We start from the raw sequence: 14,851 nt of genomic DNA, 5'->3' as shown, positions 1-14,851 counted from the left end.
GGGGGGGGGGGGGCGCGAGCACTTCCGGGCTCCGGAGCATTTCCTTGTTTGTCCAGTGTTCCAACCGCACATCGGTCGGGACGCGGGACAAACAAGGAAATATCGGGACAGTCCCGATAAAATCGGGACGTCTGGTCACCCTACAGCCACTGAATAGCCACACTGAGGCAAAGTGTTGTGAGATTGTGGTAGGTGACCAAACAGAGAGGAGAGGCAGAGAGGAGGCTGCAGGGACAAATGAATCAGCTCTACAAACCACACCTGTCTCAACCATGATGGCCCTATGAGCAGGGGCAGCGAGTTATATGGGCCCATGGTGCCTGGGCTCCAGGAATATTCAGAGCCAGGGGCCCGGCTCCACCAATGTTTGGAGCCGGGTCTCTCCCCCGTCCCTGCCTGGAGCATCCCCCAGCCCCCATCCACGCATGCATCTCCCCCAGGCCTCGGAGCATCCCCTGGCCCCCGCCTTCCACCCCCTGTGCGCCTCCCCCAGGCTGTCCCTGCCTGATTGAAAGCGGGTGGCTGCCCTGCTGCTCCGCGCTGCTCTCCCTCGCCTGCACTGCCAGCTGCTGCTGCCTAAGGCTAGGCTACAGCATAAGAGCGGTGCTGGCGGCAGACTGAGGCAGCTGGCTGCTGCTGCACCTGAGGAGGGGGAGGAGGCACATACATGATTGGCAGCCCTCCCCTCCCCAAGCACCCACTGGGAGGTGATGCCGAGGGGGCTTCCAGCTGGGAAACATCTGGAGTGGATCTTACTCACCTGAGCAGCTGCTGGGGCTTTGGTGAGTGTCTGCCCCTCTGATCTGCCCCCCGATCCCCCACTCCTGCCCCACGCTGGGCAAGGGGCAGCCCCATTCCCCACCCCAGTGGGGCTATGGTGAGGGGCAGCAGCAGGGGAGGAGACCACACATGATGGCAGGCCCCCCGCCCCCCCCCACCCCCACCATAGTGGAGGGGGCTTCCTGGACCTGAGAGGGGCCCTAGGAGCACGTGCGGTGAGGGTGGGGGGGGGGGGGGGGGGGGGGTGGGGGGGGGGGGGGGGGGGAGAAACATGCAACTTAAATTTGGCAGTCAGTTTGGGGTATGATCGTGTTTACATCCTTTAAAGTATATAATTGGTTGTATTCGGGTACAACAAAATATAATGTATTGAAGCAGGTAAGTGCTGCTTCTGACTTTCCACTTTTAATTGGCCCTTGTGATCTTGTAGCGCCAGTGCGGTGTAGCTTAAATTTTATCCCAGCAACAAATTCTTGATTTGTAGGACCAATAATAATCAACAATGGATAAATTCTTAATAAAATTACCCAGAGAAAAAGAAGAAAAGGGTAATTCATCAAGTGACGGCCTGAGTTTAACACTAAGCTTTCAAACTGAAGTTATACAAAAGAAAGATGCAGCAAATCTACAAGATAAGAAAAGGAGTTTTCAGCAATCTTGGCTATCAAGGTTTACGTGGTTGGAGTACAACAGCGAATTAGATAGAGCTTTTTGCTCAGTCTCCAAAAACTGTTCTGAAAAGAAGATCTTAATATTTTCTATGAAGGCCGAACCAACTTTTATTTCGTCCAGATTTCAAGATTGGAGACACGTGTTGCGTGGTTTTACATCACACGAAAAATCCTCCTGTCACAAGGAAGTGGTAATGAAGTATGCTGCTCTGCAATCGCAGGTAAATGTTTCTGCACTAATGTCGGCCAGTTACAGAAAAGAATCACAATCAGCTAGGAATGCACTGCACAAAATTTTTAACGGTGTTCAGTACCTAGCTCAGCAAGGAATAGCATTACGTGGACATAATGAGAGTGATTCAAATTTGAGGCAGCTCTTGTTGCTACGCAGTACAGATTCAGAGGAACTGAGACAGTGGCTTAGTCGCACAAAATACAAGTGGCTGTCACATGAGGTTAACGAAATAATCGCAACGATGGTGCTAAGACAAATTGTGCAAAAGATAAAGGCTTCAAAGTGTTATGCCATTGTAATGGATTAGACTACCAATTTGTCAAGAAAAGAACAAGTAAGTTTTTCTTTAAGGTTCTTTTTTTGTGAAGACTGGGGGATTTGAGGAGTTTATTGGGTTTTATCAAACTGACGCAATGGATGCTGCTTCTCTTTTCAGGAACCAATCATCCAGGTAAGGAAAGACGAGCTGCTGCAATTGAGAGAACTCTGGTGAAGACCCTTGAGGTGGTGCAGAGGCCGAAGGGCAGGATGTGACACGGGTACTGGTCCCTGCCCACCATAAAACGTAGAAATCATTTGTGCGAGAGATGAATGACATGAAAATAAGCATCCTGAAGGTCAAGGGAAACAAGCCAACCTCGGGGATCCAGAGGGGAAATTATTGTTGCTAGGGTCACCATTCTGAACCACTGGGAGCGGATGAATGTGTTTAAGGTCCTGAGATCCAGAATTGGTCTCCACTCACTGTTTATCTTCAGGACAAGGAAATACTGAGAATAGAACCCTTTCCCAATGATGTCCCATGGGACAGATTTGATCGTGCCCAGCTAAAAGGAATTGTACCTTTCATAAGAGATCTTTGTGAGCAAGTTCCCTGAAGAGGGATGGGAGAGAAGAGGTGGTAAGGAGTTGAACTGATGGAATAGCCTGTAGAAATCACTTCCAGGATCCATCTGTCTGAGGTAATGAACTCCCAGGAACGTAGGAAATGGAAGAGATGATCCCCCATAAGGGTAGGAAGGGAACAAATGTAACCTAGGATCCAAAATGAGAGGTAGTTTGTGATCCTTGACCAATGGATCAAAACAGACATTTTGAAGACATTACTGGCTGGGAGAGGGCTGTTTCTTAGGGAATCTGGGCTTCATCATGGAGTTCAGCCGGTCTTGTGGGCTGGTAGTGAAGTAGGCGAGGTCACTGAATTGTCCTGCTCTATTTTCTTTTCATCACAGATTTATAGATGCTCAAAGATCAAAGTGTCACCAGGAAGGCTTTGAGTGAATGGAGGGACCCATCCACGGCATCACTAACCAACTTGAGGCTTTTGAAAAGAAGGTGCTTGACCATATTTTGTATCTCCTGGGGGAGGCCGGAAGACTGCAGCCAGGAAGCTCAGCACATGACTAGCCATAGGCCTGGTCTACACTACGACTTTAATTCGGATTTAGCTGCGTTAATCCGAATTAACCCTTCACCCGTCCACACTACAGAGCCAGTTAATTCGAATTAAAGGGCACTTAAAATCGATTTCTGTACTCCACCTCGACGAACGGAGTAGCGCCTAAATCGATTTTGTTAATTCGAATTAGGGTTAGTGTGGCCGCACACCACCGAATTACTGTGTTTAAATTAATGGGGTAGTGTGGCCGCACACCACCGAATTAATGTGGTTAAAAACCGAATTAATGTGCTTAGTGTGGCCGCGCACAATCGAATTTATACAACCTGTTTCCCAAATTCGAATTATCTAAATTCGGATTAATCCTGTAGTGTAGACATACCCTTAGCCACAAAACATGCAGCTGTGTCAGCGGCATCTAGCAAGGCCTGGAAAGATGCCTTGGCAACTGTCTGTCCCTCTGTAATGAGGGCCTGAAATTGTTCTCTCTGCTTCTGAGGCAGGTGTTCAATAAAGATGAAAACTTTGACTAGACTGTGAAGTCACACTTCGCTATTGGTGCTTGATATTTGGCCACTCTGAACTGCAACTAGGCCAAGGAGTAGTTCTGCCGAGAAGGTCCAATCATTTCAGCTGCTTATCAGATAGTGTTGACTGGAACTGGAGTTGCCTGTTCCATTGGTTGGCAACCTCCACCCCAAAGAGTTGGGAGGTGGATGGGAGAAAGAAAAAAAAAAAAAGTACTCTGAGGCTCTAGGAGGGATGTAATACTTTTTGTCAGCTCGTTTACATGCGGCTGGGATAGTGGCTGGAGTTTGCCATACCGTGCATGCTCGGGTAAACAAATCTTCATTGATGGGCAAGGCAATCCTTGCCCTGAGGAGGTGAATGAAGGATATCCATCCAAAGAGAGGAGATTCAGGAAATCCACCGTTAACGGGATTTGTAAGGTGTCTGCCTCACTTTTTATGAGTTCTTGAAAAGCCTGGAAGTCGTCAGGGTAAGATGGCAGGGAGGCACAACAGATTCATCTGATAAGGAGGATTTGTGGGAAGGGGGTGCTTCTTCCTCTTCCACTGCTTCCTGCTCTGCCGGAGGTATCTGGGTGGCAGGACCTAGGGCATCAGTTGATATCTCTGATGTGAGGTCTTTTGGGATGGCACCCTGTAGAAATGGTCTCCATAAGGAGTCCACAGATCCCAGTAAGCCAACTGTGATGAAGCATAAGGGAATGGGGCAGAACCCCAAGTTAGTCCTTGCCAGGGTAACCAGGCGTTCTTCCTGCTATGAGCTCCTTCTGCAGTGTGGACCTTTAGGAAGGAAGGTTGGAAGTTGGAGGAACCATGCCAGACACATCTGTATCCATAAAGTGGGCCAGTGGTGTAGGTACTGGTTGTTGGGTCAATACCAAGCTCCGAGAAGAGATATGCGCTTCCATTGTTACCGAGGTTAGACAGGGAGATTGGTGAGGTGGTGTGGCGAATTTTGTAATGGTACCAGCTGGAAGTATCCCTCAGTACCCTCAAAGAGTCTGCATGGGGACAGCGTCAATACCAGAGGGTGAGTCACCATTGAAGAAATGGATGGAAGGTGAGAAGTCTCCATGAGATGAGTTGGTACTGGGGAGGAGTATCTCTCAGGACATCTAAATGACAGTGATTTGGGTACTTTGAGGATTCAGAAAGTTCCCATGAAATAGAAGCCTGGATGATATTGGGGACCCTGGATATGGTTCCTCAGGAGTAAAAATATCCAGCGGTCCTGGAGACTGCACTGAAATAAGCATGGTATGCTTTTCACTTTAAGCTACGGAAGACAGTACAGATAAAGACTACCTTGGTTCTGGCTTTTGGAGGCACTGAGTCAGGTACTGGGATGTTGGTCCCGCTCTAGATGCTTTCTCAGTATACAACAGAGCCTCCTAAGTTGGTACCATGGTTGCAGTATCAGAGGGACTGGGAGCCTCTGCAATGCCCACACTGGGACACGAGATACCTGAGACCCAGATCAAGGATGCGACTTTGCCCTTCTTTTTTCTCAGGCTGGAGAATGCGGTCTTTTCTTCTTGGAAGGGCTGGGGAGTCCTCAGGGACTGCTGAACCAGAGGTGGTCGGTGCAACAGATGTACAGGGGTAACTCGGTTCTTGTGGGTCTCAGGGAGCTCTCCATAAGTAGGAGTTCAAGTCTGTCCTCCCTCCATTTTTTAGATCTGTTTTTAAATCTGAAGCATTACATTTACAGGGAATGTGGGTTTCTCCCAAGCAGTGAAGGCAGCTTGAATGTCTGTTGCTGAGGGGAAAGGACCTGCGACAGGTCTAGCAGGGTATGAAGTCCAGAGTTTTGGGTATAAACCTGCACTCAAGGTCATGGATGTGGCCCGGGAAGAAAACCTAGAGGCCCAAAGGGCAAACAAGGAGCAGGGAAGGGGAGAAACTCCCTCAAAGGACAAACTTTTGCTAACAGAAAAAATTAATAACTAAAAAGTAAAAGAAAAGGTATAAAGAAAGCAAGGCGTAGCAAGCCGCGAAGCTCAACACTGCAATACTCAGTCTCAAGCCACAGGCAGTTGAAAAGGCACTGGAGTGGTGACAGGTCAGCTCCTCTCTATAAACCCTTTTTTCAGGCACAGGGGTGTCGTCTGGGGTGCAGGCGCATACACTGCTGACAAAAATTTCAGATGAAGCGTGCACAGGTGCACACACATCCGGACATGGAGCGCTCATAGGGACACTACTAGAAGAAGAATTACCTCTTCCTGGCCACCCACTAGGACTGCTGTCAGGGGAATCCAAACCCATGTGCTTTGGATCCCAAGGGTGTTTCAAGCCTCTGGAGTCTGAACGAAGTCCAGCCACTGCCTCAATCTAAAGGTCCCTAGGCTCACTCTCAGGGCACAGACCTTTTATCTGGCACCCCCACCTGAGTGTCAGAACCCGCTGTCCAGCCCCTGGGCATAGCACTGACCCTTCAGACTCTCCGGTACTTAAAGACACCCCTCACCTAGAACTCCACCCAAAAGGTGCGAACCTTCTGGTTTACAGTTTAACTCTCTAAGGGACAAGCAGCAGCAGTTGTGAAGTAGTCAGACATAGTCCAGACTAACATCTTTATGCTCTTTACTTAACAGATAAAGCACAGGAGAGTACAGTATTATATAAAACAATAAGACATCATAAATGCAATGTCCCTCACTAGCTCACCAGTCCCTGGGGAGTCCTGGGGGGAACCATCTCTGTTCTGTCAGACAGGGTCCTCTGCCTCCTTGACACCACAGCAACTTCCCTCATCTCAATCTGGGGCAAAATGGTTTTCGCTCCCATTCTGTCCCAAGAGTCTCCAGAAGGACTCTATAACAGTCACAAGCATCTTTTTGTTCTGCCTTCTGGTAATTTTCCCTTCTCTCAAACATTTTGCCCATGCTAAAAAAAACCTATCAGGTTCTCTTTTTAATCTCCAAGACTGTTTTCCAGTTCTCCTTCTTTATAGAAATTCTTATTTACTTTCCTCTTTCCCTTTATTTTTCTCCCTTTTGTATTACACGTCTTGTTTCCCCTTTCTTCATCCAGTTTCCTAACTCACTACCCTCTTGTCCCTCCTCCTTTGGTGTGTTCACTCCTTTATTGCTCTCACTTCCCCAAACTTATTCAGGAGGAGAAGTCCACACTCCTCTCATCCACATGTAGCTCCATGACAGAGCAGTATTCAGATGTTTCAGCTCATTGCAGCAGTCACTTCCACCCATGGGTGAGGACAGCTAATAGCAGAAAGCAGAGCTCTTGCCTAGACATTTGTCTAAATGAACAATAGATTGATTACCCTACTGCAGTTTAGCTGTTCGAGGCTGAAGCAGAAAGGGACCTGACCCAGACAGAAAATTACTACCTAAAATACTACTGTTCTCTTCCTATTTATTCAGTTGCTTTTCTCCTTTCCCTTGTTCCAAAGCCCAGCCGATATAGGAGATTAAACCATGTTATTTCAACTCATTCTATACATACTTCAAAACTAGTCCAGTTATAAAACATGCTTGCCTGTCCAGCATATAACAGTTTCGAGACAACATTTTATAAACATGGATTAAACTAGCTAGAATACTATTTTTAGACCAGCCCTTGCCTAAACTATTTTTAGACAAGTCGAGAAGTGTTTAAATTCAGCTAAAATAACAGTTTAAGTCCCAGCATGGATGGGGGTCTGAATGGTTGGTACCCCAGCCTTTACATAATGGACAAAATGTTTACAAAACCCAAGGAACTATTTCTGAGCACAGCACTTCAAGGTTTAGGCCATTGAAAACTTACGGAGATATTGTGATTTTAGTATCTGTGTCCTGTTCAATTTTCTTTAGGTTTCTTCCTTCTTTGCCAATAAGACGGCCAACAAAATTATTATGTGCTAATATCTTCAAGGGAATTTCTTCTGTACTGTAATAGAAGTTACAGAATTCAGACAAATGGCCAACTATTAAAAAGCAGTTGAAAGAGGCAAGGTTTTATCACTTGAATGAAAAATCACTTGAATGAAAAATCTTAACTGTTTGCTGCAATAACTTATACAGGTAAATATTTACTAACAGAGATTAAAAATGAGGGCAGGTCTACACTACAGCCCTATGTAATTACTGCAATGGCTGATGTCCATACTACCCTCTTTCTATCAGTGGTGTGCATCTTCACCAGGAGCATTTCCACCGACTGAAGAGGGGAAGTGTGAGGGGCTGAGAGCCCGGGCCAACAGCTGATGTAAGTAACAGAGTGTCTACACAGACACTGCGCTGCCCTAACTACACTGACATAAGCCCTACGCCTCTTGTGGAGGTGGAGTTATTATGTCGGTGCAGTAGAGCACTTACATCAGCGGGAGCACGGCGTCAGTGTGTACACTGACATGGTTAGGTTGACATAAGCTGCCGTATGTTGACTTAACTGTGTAGCGTAGACCAGGTCTAAGCTTTCAAAACTGTAAGTACTTTTCACTGTTCTCTACATTAAAAGACCGGGGCTGTTGTCTCAGTAGTGTCCACAATTTAAAAATACTTTGCAGCCAAATTAACCAAGTTTTTTTTTTTAAATAAAGATGACACACCTAGCAGCCACAAACATCATAATATCTACTTCTGAAATGGAGCTCAACCAAGGCAGTGGGTTAGTATCTTACTATATTAATTTTTCCCTTCTGGAGACCAAAACACAAATTTTGACTTATGTCACTGGCCAATTCTGCTCTCAGCTATAATGGTAACCCCATTCCCATATACCAGTTTAGCTGGAGGCAAAATTGGACCAAATAGCGCACGTTATAAAACACCATATAAAATTAATTATAGTTCAGCTACTCAATAGAAGTCACAGACTGAAGTAGCAAGCATATTGTTGGTACGGACTGATGTGCCGCCACAGAGCCTTTTGTGAAAGCTCATACAAAATCTGCCCACATTAAAAACTATTAATTGCTTGTGAAAGTTTGAATTTCACTGCAGATTGCCCGACCAAACCACCCCCCAAACAACCAATGTCTGGAAGTGTGTTTTTTTAACTAAGCAAAGAGGGTGGCACTGAAAATAAAATTAAGTTCTTTAAGCCAAAAGTTAAATGCTGTTACCGGACACCCAGGAGAAGTTTCACCTTCACCCGTTGACAGATAAAGCTAAGAGTACTTCTTTAATGAGACTGTGAAAAGATTTGGAATTTTGCATTCTTTAAACCCTTTACTTACAATTTGGTATCTTGAGCTTCCTTTTGCATGATCTCCATAATAATTTTACAAGCTGTCGAGCAGCCTTCAGGAGTAGAGTGGATAGTAATTGGTTTCTCAGCAGCACCTGCATTTTCTTTACGATGAATATCAATTCTTGAGGAAAGAAAAAAAACATTAGCTGTAAGCATTTATTCTATTTTGGATTGATAATTGAGATTATAGATCCACTTTATTTTGAGTTAATATGGATTTTTTAAAAATACCAAAACCAAGGTTTCATTTGGTGAAACATATAAATATAGTTATTAACACCACATAAAACTCAACACTCCGTTAAATATTTTCCTTTTTAAAAGATACACATTCTGGTTTGCTGGATGAAGCTCCACACGTTAGAAAGTGGATTTTCCCTTCCCCACCAGATTCTACCCAACACATATTTTGGTGAGATTTTTATATAAAATAGAAAAGTTACTCTCTCAAGTTATTAAGCATGTGTTGCATTCCACCTGGCTTTCCTATCACAAAATTAGAAAGGGAACAGCTGTGAGGTCACCCAGTCCATCCTCCACAAATGAATAATTCCTCCCAACAGTGCAATGAGTGTTTTGTCTAGCCTACTTTGTAATGTCCCCAGTGATGGAGTTTTCCAGCACTTCTGTTAAAAGACTATTTTATATCCTACTAATGTTCACATCAGGAATATTGCCCTGGTTTTCAACTCTAAATGTTTCTCTTCTTAGTGTCATCCCATTTCTTCTAGTTATACGTTTGTATCATCCTAAACATCCTCTCCCCCCACTACCAGGGCCCCATCCTGCACCACAAAGGGTAACTCCAATAAAGTTAAGAATTACTCATGGCCTGCAGAGACACAATAGGGCCCTGAGTGTTTGCACCTTTCAAATACCTGCAGACTACACACTGCTCTCACCTTGGTGAGAAGCTACAGTTTTCTGAAGTCTAACCACGAGTCAATACCTCCAAACCCCTAAATCATTTGTATTGCTTTTCTCTAAACTCCCTCCAATTTGTCAACCCTTTCTGGATATGGACATTTCATTTTGGTTCATAGTACAGCATTTTGTGCAAAGTCCACAAACTAATTGTCAGGCAGAAGATGAGGAAGGTGACATTTCTCTTGTGTATGCCTTCCCAAAGTGACAAAAAAGGCAGAAAGCATCCTCTGAAGTCATATCTGCTTACAGCCAGTGACAGTACTTCTGCTCTCTTCTGCCCTTTTCAGAGATCATGAGTAAGTCTACAATTGTGTCACGCAAATTTTTAGATTTTTTTTTTTTTTTTTTTTAAAACAACAGAGGTTCAGGGGAAAAACCCAAGTCACAAAAAAGGTCTCAGCATGAGCACATGCATGAGTGTGTTAGAGAGTGAACCCATCTTGGAGAGCAAGCCCACCCCAAATTCGCCCTATAGCAGTGGCTTCTGTTCCACAAAGCAGGGAGGTAGACCCAGCCATGAGTGTCACAATTCTATGCACTAGGTCACAGCACCACGCAGGGTTGTCACATCCACCCTTCCATCTCCATCTATGGAGGGATTCATGTGCCAAACTTGAATGGCACTGCGACCACACGGGCCAGGACACAATGCCCAGAGTGGGAAACCAGGCCCACAGGAGCTGCTACTGCTTTATTATAATACATGATTACCGTGACCTCTGCGCCAAAATCATAGCCTTAATCTTTAACATTCCCTAGACAATACTTCCCAAGCCTTTGCTAGTCTGAGAATTGGAAGTCCTAGGGCTACCCCGACAATTAGTTTCCTGATGTGTACAGCACTCTCCATTAAACAATCTTTTTAGTCCACCTTCAGTATTTTAAATCCACTTAATTAAAAACAGTAACAAGATTTTTAGGCTACTGTAAGCATTTATCCATTAAAGTCTGGTTAAATACGAAATTCAGAGGTCTGATGTGAAATAACACTCATTTTTGAAACTACACCTCCCCCTATTAAGTCACTGACATGATACATATCTGCAGCCCATCTCCCTCCCCAACCCCAAGAAAATCCATCTCTCAAGGTTAACACACCAACATACTCCCCCTGATGCAGTTGCACCACTGTAAGCTCTCTAGAGAGCCACTCTCCCATCGACTTAATTAATTCACCCCCAACAAGCAGCAGTAGCTATGTCAGCAGGAGAATCTCTCCCGCCAACATAGTGCTATCCACACCAATGCTTAGGTCAGTGTAACTTATGTCACTCAGGGGAGTGGCATCTTCACACCCGAGCAACATAAGTTATACCGACATAAGTGGTAGTGTAGACATATGCCAAGAAACCCCAGGGGAGAGGAACAGGGCAGGCGGACATGAAAACCCAAAACCAACCCTCCCACCCACACTAGTTAAACAAAACAGCCTTGAGAGCACCCTGGATAGGGCTATAGCTAGCGGATGCATTACTACTTGAAGACTTGGTTCCACAGACCACCAGGGTATGCTCTGCAAACCACCAATGGTCCATGGACCCTAGTTCCAGAATCATTGTCTTATAGCCCTTCTAGTAACCAGATAGCTACTCTTTAACAAAGGTGCGTTCTATACACAGAACTTTACCATTAGAACGCTGAGAAGCAAAACACCTCTGCAATTGGAGACCATTCTATTAGTACTGCTGGTTTCTCACAGCTTTGAATGAAATTAAATCTGTCAAAGTGAAAGTTCTGAAGAAAAACACACCAAGGACAGAACGTGGCCACTAAACACAGCTTGCTAATTTGTCTGTTACACACAATTATTTTAGTTTGCCCTTTTACCACATAAGCCAATTATGAAGCATTGCATGTTTTTAGAGTGACCCTAATTGTCACCTTAGTTGGCAAGGCAACACCCTGCAGGGGCTGTCTCAACATAAAATACAAACACCAAATCTCCAAAATGACATCTCCAAGGCAGTAGAAATGTAACGGCGAAGTCACTTAGCTAGTCTACACTTCAAAAGGTTTTGCCAGTATAGTTATAATGGTATAGTTATACCAAAAATACCCTTCTAGTACAGCTGCTGCTTATGCCATTTCCCCGAATGAAACATGCTGTACTGACAGAAGGACTTCATTGCTGGTGTAACTGCATCTACACTCAGATTCTGTTCCAGTGTAACTGTCGTAAAAAAAATCCTAGCTGACAATATTATACCAACAAAAGTTTCTAGTGTAGATCTGGCCCAAGCATTGCAGAAAGAGGAGACAAGACAGGATACATACTTGACAAACTAGTTTCATATGCTTGTCCCAACAGTAAGTTGTACTGTGTTCTATTTGTAAAGCCAAGCTTTTCCCAAAAATATCTTGGAAGACATGGAAAGTGGCAATCAATCCCAGAGGAACATTTAAGTTTACACATCAGACAAGAGGAGATTGATAGAGTAAGTTTTTAAGGGGGGGGGAGGGGAATGTGCCAGATAGACCGAACTTTTGGCTAGTCCACAAATACATTTACCACTCCATGTGGGGGAGAGGGAAGGGAAAGAACGTAGGCTTTTGTTGGGTGTGTAGGGAGAAAGACAAAGGAAGCCAAAAGAAAAATTAAAGCCCACAACACAATTCTGTAGAATAACCTACTTGGACTGTGTCTGCTTTGTGATATTTCTGATAGTTGCTCCTTCTTTCCCAATAATGGCTCCTACAAACTGCGTGGGAACCAGCATTCTCAGTGGAACATCCGACTGCGGTTTCTGTCTTGTGGCTGCACCAGGTGACCCTTGCCTCGGAGGACCCCTCTGTCCAAATCCACGTCTCCCCTGTGGATGCTGTTGTGCGGGTGGTTGTGCTGCCATTTCATCTGGGATATATGCAACTTTCAAGGAATAGTTTTCAAGCTGGAATCCGTTTAGTTTTTCTATTGCTCTGTACAGTTGCAAAGGGGAAAAATATGAGAATTATACATGGGACCTTATGAAATGAAAAATCATTCCGTTATGGGCTTCTGCTCATTGTAAACTGCATGAATGAAACTAGAGACTGACACCTACATTAAAAGTTACACACTTAGGCCTTGTCTACACTACAGCAGCATAGTTATGGCACCGTAGCTATGCCACTGTAAACCCCAGAGTGTAGAGACAGAATATAGTGCACTAGGAGTTTTTCCATCACTGTAGGAACTCCACCTCCCTGAGCAACAGTACTTATGTCAACAGAAGCATTCTTCCATCAACCTAGCTGTGTCTACACAGGCTAGCATAGCTACAGTGCTCAGAGGTGTGGATTTTTCACACTCCTGGGTGCCACACTTATGTCGACTGCATTTTTAAATGTAGATCAGGCCTTATACAACCCAAGATCCATGATATACAATTACACAGAGAAAGCACTATGCACAAACTTACAAATATGGTCTTGCAAAGTTTGAGGGTATGTCTACACTCTGGAGCCTAAGCCCGCATGGCTATGTCAGCACAGCCCCCTAGCGTATGCACAGCCTACACTGACAACACCTCCCAGAATGACATTAGCCATGTCTCCTTTTGCTGGTATATCTTATATCAGGCAGGTGGTTTAACTATAATGGCAAATTAACTTTTTCTGCTGGTACAAGCCAAGTCTATGCTTGAGGCTTTGCCAGTATTAGCTATACTAACAGAGCTATACTAGCAAAGCCTTTGCATTGTAGACTAACCCTAAGGGCTTGTCTACACTTACATTTTATAGTGCTCTAACCCCCCCGAGCGCAGCAAGTTTGAACACTTTAAAGTGCTAGTGTGGACAAGCTCCGAGCACTCCCCTCGTGGAGGTGGATTACCAGGAGCGCTGGGAGACCTCTCTCCCAGCACTCACACATGACCACACACACACTTCAAAGTGCTGCCACGGGAGTGCTCCCGTCGCACCACTTTGAAGTTGCTAGTGTAGACATAGCCGAAGACAAAAAGTGTTTTTTTTAAAACACAGCTAGCTAACAGGATTTGAAATACCACTCAGCACCTATTTTAGACAGAGTTTAACACCTGTACAATAATATCAGCCAATTATGTTGTAACCTTGTGAGAGAATTAGCCAAGAAATTCACTTGGGGCATGGCTACACTTGCAAATGTAGAGCACTGAGTTAAACCAGCCTTCGTAGAGCACAGTAGGGAAAGCGCAGCAGTCTGACCACACTGACAGCTGCAAGCGCACTGGCATGGCCACATTTGCGGCACTTGCAGCGGCATTGGGAGTGGTGCATTGTGGGCAGCTATCCCACAGAGCATGGTGCTGTGGCTTGTGGGAAGGGTGTGGGGCATTCTGGGTCCTGTCCCAACACCCCGTGATGCATCGGTTCGCATCCCAGCAATCCCTCTGCTTCTGTCCACAATTGGTGCCATCTTTCAACGCTTTTTGTACTACGCACGCTGTCTTCCCTTTCGGTCTGCAAGAATGGAGCCCGAACTGCTGAGGAATATGCTGACGAGTCTCGCCAGCACATCACATTTGGCAGTCAAGTTATTCCTTAAGATCCAAAGTGACAGTGAGGACTCCGACGATATCAACTCAAGTAACGCATATGACACGAGATTGCTTGTGGCATTCACGGACATGCTCACCACCGTGGAACGGCGCTTTTGGGCTTGGGAAACAAGCACTGAGTGGTGGGATCACATCGTCATGCAAGCCTGGGATGACAAGCAGTGGCTGCAGAACTTTCGGATGAGAAAAGCCACTTTCATGGGACTGTGTGATGAGCTCGCCCCTACCCTGCGGCACAAGGACACGAGATTGAGAGCTGCCCTGCCCGTGGAGAAGCGGGTGGCTATTGCAATCTGGAAGCTGGCAACTCCACACAGCTACCAATCGGTCGCTAACCTGTTTGGAGTGGGGAAGTCGACCGTTGGAATTGTGTTGATGCAAGTTTGCAGGGCCATTAATTGCATCCTGCTCAGAAGAACCGTGACTCTGGGTAATGTGCATGACATTGTGGCTGGCTTTGCACAAATGGGTTTCCCTAACTGCGAAGGGGCAACAGATGGGATGCAAATTGCAATTCTGGCACCAGCCCACCTAGCCTCTGAGTACGTTAATCGGAAGGGCTATTTCTCTATGGTTCTCCAGGCGCTTATGGA

At 45.4% G+C, this 14,851-nt stretch overlaps 1 protein-coding gene across 1 annotated transcript in view; it reads right to left on the bottom strand.

Annotated features, from left to right (window-relative positions):
* IGF2BP3 (insulin like growth factor 2 mRNA binding protein 3) overlaps positions 1 to 14,851 on the bottom strand; it is a 177,169-nt gene that overhangs the window by 54,509 nt on the left and 107,809 nt on the right. Inside the window, exons 7-9 of the mRNA XM_024223253.2 lie at positions 12,373 to 12,657; positions 8,801 to 8,935; positions 7,387 to 7,509 (exon numbers count right to left, since the gene is read on the bottom strand). Coding sequence (XP_024079021.1) covers positions 7,387 to 7,509; positions 8,801 to 8,935; positions 12,373 to 12,657 — 543 coding nt within the window. The remainder of the gene's footprint in view (positions 1 to 7,386; positions 7,510 to 8,800; positions 8,936 to 12,372; positions 12,658 to 14,851) is intronic.

This window comes from Terrapene carolina, unplaced genomic scaffold (assembly GCF_002925995.2).
Source record: "Terrapene carolina triunguis isolate 2854851 unplaced genomic scaffold, T_m_triunguis-2.0 Scaffold84, whole genome shotgun sequence".
In the NCBI taxonomy this organism is placed as follows: Eukaryota; Metazoa; Chordata; order Testudines; family Emydidae; genus Terrapene; species Terrapene triunguis.
This window is presented reverse-complemented; position numbering and strand designations above follow the sequence as displayed.